The 5,127-nt window shown below is 58.8% G+C and overlaps 2 protein-coding genes across 2 annotated transcripts; one reads left to right on the top strand and one right to left on the bottom strand.

The window, feature by feature from the left end:
- Positions 1 to 1,379: 1,379 nt before the first annotated feature.
- Positions 1,380 to 3,310, bottom strand: PHACADRAFT_258891 (uncharacterized protein). The gene is made up of 4 exons (XM_007397408.1): positions 2,863 to 3,310; positions 2,234 to 2,799; positions 1,871 to 2,170; positions 1,380 to 1,816 (listed from the first exon to the last, which is right to left on the bottom strand). Exons 2-3 carry the CDS (start codon positions 2,745 to 2,747, stop codon positions 1,917 to 1,919), a joined length of 768 nt encoding a protein of 255 aa, XP_007397470.1. The 5' UTR covers positions 2,748 to 2,799; positions 2,863 to 3,310; the 3' UTR covers positions 1,380 to 1,816; positions 1,871 to 1,916.
- Positions 3,292 to 4,789, top strand: PHACADRAFT_147058 (uncharacterized protein; the record flags this gene model as incomplete). The annotated part of the gene is made up of 4 exons (XM_007397407.1): positions 3,292 to 3,463; positions 3,515 to 3,851; positions 3,903 to 4,035; positions 4,109 to 4,789. The coding sequence occupies 4 exons, from the start codon at positions 3,292 to 3,294 to the stop codon at positions 4,574 to 4,576; spliced, it is 1,110 nt and encodes a 369-aa protein (XP_007397469.1). The 3' UTR covers positions 4,577 to 4,789.
- Between the last annotated feature and the right edge of the window lie 338 nt (positions 4,790 to 5,127).

Genomic DNA, 5,127 nt, shown 5'->3' with positions numbered 1-5,127 from the left:
TCATCAGCCTGGACGACGCGCTTCTGACCGCAGCCGGACGCGAAGAGTCGAACACGGCCGCGGAGATGGGGGCTCGCGAACTTTTTGGGCGTGGGTGTGAGTGTGCCGGTAGGCGTGCGCGGTCAGGCCCCTCAGGGACGCGTCAGGAGGGGCGGGCGGGCGGCGCGAGAGTGCTCGTCTCGTCGAGGTGCGCAGCGCCATCAGCTGACGCTGGCGGCAGGGCGCTTGTACCTGCTGCTGGCCACGATAGCACAGTGCACACGACGGCAAGTGAGCTCGGCCCTGGGCAATCAGAGAAGTACAAGGCAGGTCCAGGCTGGCGCGTGCTGCTGTCGTCCCTGGGGGAACCGGGTGCAACAGAGCGGCTGCCCGAAATACATGACTAGTACTAAGAAAAATAGGCGTTGATACGGCACAACGGGCGTGGCCAAGCAGACAATGTCGTCCCGCCTTGAAGACGGCCAGCGGCGTACCGTGGGATCGCGAAAGCTTGTCCGGGACTTAACTCAGTCTAAACGTTGCAACCACTACACCTGCCCCTTATGGCAGGTTATGTCGCAAACCTGCGCCACCAAGGAGCCTCCTCTCAGTGCTACCGGACGCGTAACGACAGACTTGGCATTCTGACATGTCCGATCATAACATGGTCCCACTCCGTTCTGACACTGCACCGGGCCGGGATATATTTCTGTCGACAAAAGAGTATGACGAGCACGCTAAAAGAAGAATCGGACATATGTCGCTCGCAGCTGCTCAGCACGTTCGGCCACGGACGCATACGGGCCCATCCTCCTCCAACACGGAACCCGCTGCAGCACTAACGCCGGCCCAGGGGCCCTAGAAAGGCGCGGCGGGCCTGGCTGATCACTGTGTTGCACAGCGGCGAGAGATGCCCGTGCACTCTGGCGCCGGCCTGCCCACGGGTCTTACGTCCGGGTGCAGTAATACAGCCCTGACTCGCAAGCGTTGTGGAACGCAACGGAGCGTGCCATAGTAGTCGAACGGGCGTATACAGCGGCCGGCCTAAGCGAGATCAAAGAGGCAGAGAAGACGCGACGCGCTGCCCTGGCGCGACGCAGACGCGCAGGTCTCCCAACTCCCTTCTCGAGATTCGTCCAGCAGAACTAGAAAGAAGCACGTCGCGAGTGCCGGCTGCCGAGCGGTGGAGCGGTCCGGTTACGCGTAGGGGCGCGACGGCCTTGCCAAGCTCAGGCCATGCATCCCCGGCGAGTCGGGATTGATCAAAGACCGTCCCCAGTGGCGCCGACACGGGACAGCCCGAGGCGGGCAGGCGCGAAAATGGGAATGCAGTAGAGCAGAGGGGACCTGTTGCTTCGCATGGTCGTGCATGGCGACCAGGTTGTGGGAACAGTGTAATGCGAGACCGATGTGCGGCCGGTATCCAAGGTGGTGAGTCATGGCCGCCTTTGCTCTGCTGTGGCGTCGTGGGTATGTCAGAAGGAAAGACCCGAGGCGGGAGAAGAGGCCGGATGATATGATGGTTCAGTGGTTCAGTGGTTGTTCCTTAGTGCGTGGTGATGAGCATAGGTTCGCGGAAGCGTGTGCGAGAACGTCGGTCTATGGTGGTCTCCGACGTACTAGCGAACCTCGATGAGACTGTGTTGTCTCAGCGTCCAGCCACAATGACTGGGAGTGGCTGTGAAAACCCAGGCGGAGAAGTCGAGTTGGTGGTTGCGAGTTTGAAACGACGGGGCGCTGAAATCGCCAGAGGCTTGCTTCTAGGGCGAAATCAACAGCACAGGTGCCGGCACTCGTTTTCTGCAACTATCGCTGTGATTGGCTATTGCATGGGGTCCTAGGGTACTATGAACAACTGCACAATGCCACTAGAACTGCTGTGCTTACGTACGCTTGTTATGCGCCAGCTTCAAAGCCTGTAAGAAGCTCTGAACGCGCTAGATGACGGGTAAACCCGCGGTGCTTTGAAACCATTGTACCACAGAAGCAACTTTTCGCACTGCCGCATCGCTATACCCAAGTCGCAGATCCGGACGCAACTTCTCACCGGCGGGGTCGTCCCCCCACGGCATAGTACGATAGCAGATAGACATGGAAGAGTTAAGGGCAGGAGATGCTGTCAACGAGATAGACGACGTTATCCGCGTGTCCGCCGCAGCAGAACTCGAAACCTCTTTTGACACGAGAATATCTGCCGTAGAAAAACGCCGGCCAGGTGAGTCAAACGCACTCCTAATACTGCATCATGACACACTTTGAAAGTAGACGATATCGCCCTTCTTCAATGACGGGTCGCCCGAGTCGGCGTAGGCACCGCCCCACTGCTCCGCGACCTCTCGCCACGCCGCCAGGCGGCATATCCCTCCGTCCTGGTCGCCGACGATCACCCTCAGGATCGACACCTCCTTGCCGGCGTCGGTACCCTTCTTGATGCGGATCGTGTCGGGGCCCTCGAGCTCGAGCACGGCGACGAGCAGGTTGACCTTGCGTTTCCCAGACGGGAACGGGTAGGACACGCGCTGGGGGCCGGTGCCAGAGGGACTGTGCTCCAGCGCGGCGAGAGAGGACAGGGAATGTAGGGAGAAATGGAATGCGGGGAAGCGTACGACAGAGGCGTCAGAGGCGTCCCCGGTCAGCTGCGAATATCCGAAGGAGGTGGTGTCCTGGGTCTCTTGCATCGAGCGGACCAGCGACTGTGAGGGGCGGAGGAAAGTCGTCTCGCGCATACTCTGAAAGACTGATTGGTCTGCTCTCGTCACATCGTCCATTGTAGTGGCTAGCCAGGTGATGAATGTGGTTGGCTCTGCGATGCATCGGCCAGTAAGTACGAAATGGCATACTCGTTTGCGATATGCGTACCCTGACTATCTGCAACGCCCATAGCATCAGCTTTGCCGTCATCTGAACGTTCTTCTTCGTCACCGCTCGGTGTATCCGTGAAGATTATGTTTTGGTAGAGCATAGAGATCCGCCGGCTGGCGGCTTCCAACGTCGCTGGAAGAAAGGCCTTGCGGGACGAAAGGTCCACATCTTGGGACGTCTCCCCGGATGTGATGGGCGATGCACACTCCAGTCTGTGCCAGCTATATTCCTGTGTCGCGCTCTCATCCTTCAGCTTCAGTTCGCGAGAGGTTGGTGCTTTGAGAAAAACATGGAAGCGGGCCATGACTCGGGCTTGGAGTAACAGACGCCCATAAAAGACATAGCCGAACCACGTGATTAATAGGCGCCATTATGATGCTTCGGTGCTTTCCAGATTTGAAATCTCAAAGTCTCTTTGCACAGACCATCCCACAAGAGCGCTCTCTAGACATGGCGGGCTCAGCCTCTCCCATTCTACAGCATCCTCCCCCACCCGTCGTCATCCTCTCGACGACCCCGCCAGATGAACCCCCGCCGCCGTATCCCTCGCGCGAGCGCAGACAGCGCACTGTACGCTCAGGTCGAAGACGACGAACGATCTCGAATGGCCAGACTCTGCCAGGTGTACATCCAGAATTTTCCGAACTTCTTCAAGTGCCTTCATCAAACACAGATGGTTACTCGGATTATGACCTCGCTTCGCCTTTCCTCAGCGTCGAGGTCGAGCGTGTACCTCATCACGAGGTGACCGAGAACACCCCGCTGCTTGCAGGCGCAAACCCCCGGCTGCCCGTGGGTGGAATCACTCGCCGCCAGCGCACCCTCTCGTTGTCGAGTACCGTGCACTCCGCCACGTCGTTTTCCCCGTCGCTTGCGCAGACCTTCATCTCCGCGTTTCGCCCTGATCGGGACTGCGACCTCGATCCCGAAGAGGCGACACTTGACTCAGACTCGGACGATGCTCTCGACTCGCCGACGCCCCGAGCGGTGCCAGAGGAGCAGCAGAGGCTGTTTGCGGCGGAGCTGGGCGGCCACCCGGCGCTAGGAGGCCAGGTGCCGAGGCGGCGCGGACGTTGGGCGAGGTACTTCCGGCCCTTGACGATGAAGGCGTACTACTCTGCGCTCTTCCACCTGCTCTTCCTCAACTTTCCCTATGCCCTGGTCGCCTGGATCTTTCTCTTCGTTTTCACGCTGGTATGTCCCGCCGATTACCGCATTTGGCCGACCGGTACTGACCCTTATCACTTCCGCACCTTCCGTTATCTAGACAGGCACGACGACCCTCATGGCTCTTCCGGTCGGCGCGGTGCTCTGCTTCCTCGACCTTATCGGGGCACGCGCCTTCGCACGGGGCGAGCTCCACCTCCAGTCGACGTTCCACCACCCGCTCTCCTTCCCCATCCCGGACCCGCCGCCGCCGATATTCACCCGCACGCGCCTCCCGACGCCCGCAGAGATCGAGAGCGGCGCCGCGGTGCGGCCGCAGGCGGAGCACTCCTTCTACAGGAACGCGTACGCGCTCTTCACGGATTCGACGTCGTACATGCCGCTCTTCTACTTCCTCGTCCTCAAGCCGCCGCTCACCGTGCTGCTATCTCTGTTCCTCGTGTGCATCGTGCCGCTGTCGTTCGCACTCGTGTTCCCCGCGCCTGCGATGCTGAGGCTTGTGCGAAGGCTCGGCCTGTGGCAGGCGAACGTCGCCGTCGAGGGGCTCTGCTACCCAAGTGTCCGGTGACACAGTTTTTTCTTTTTCTTTTACCACTCACTCGAAGCGTACAATATTACCTTCGCATATTGGAGGCTTGCTCTGTCGGAAGGGTTGAAGATCCCTACGTGACGCAGGGCGACTAGCGTGTTGTATAGTCTAAAAGTCTACACTGTTACTGTATTTCTAGGATACATTTCCACTATCTCAGATCCCTGCCATTTCAGGGCATCTCCTCTTAAGGGCAGCTCTAGCTTGTTAGCTCCGCCAGGTTCGTGGCGGGAAGTAGACGGATTTGGCAGGCTGGAGCTTGGTGGCGTCGATGACGTTCAATAAAGCTGAAACCAAAGCCATGTCCCCGATGCCAAGCCCGTCACTCATTGAGAGTAGCAGGACAGACAGCACAGTGCGACGAAGATGCGGAAGTGGATGCTAGGCAGGCGGCTTGGCCTCCGGTGCCACCACCACTTGCTTATTCATATACAGTACTATTAATTCGCCATTTAATTAATTAATTAATAAAATTACTATGTTCCCCTCAGCGAGCTTCCATCCGATTTGCGGGTCGGTCCAGCGCAAAT

Source organism: Phanerochaete carnosa (assembly GCF_000300595.1).
Source record: "Phanerochaete carnosa HHB-10118-sp unplaced genomic scaffold PHACAscaffold_6, whole genome shotgun sequence".
Taxonomy (NCBI): domain Eukaryota; kingdom Fungi; phylum Basidiomycota; class Agaricomycetes; order Polyporales; family Phanerochaetaceae; genus Phanerochaete; species Phanerochaete carnosa.
This window is presented reverse-complemented; position numbering and strand designations above follow the sequence as displayed.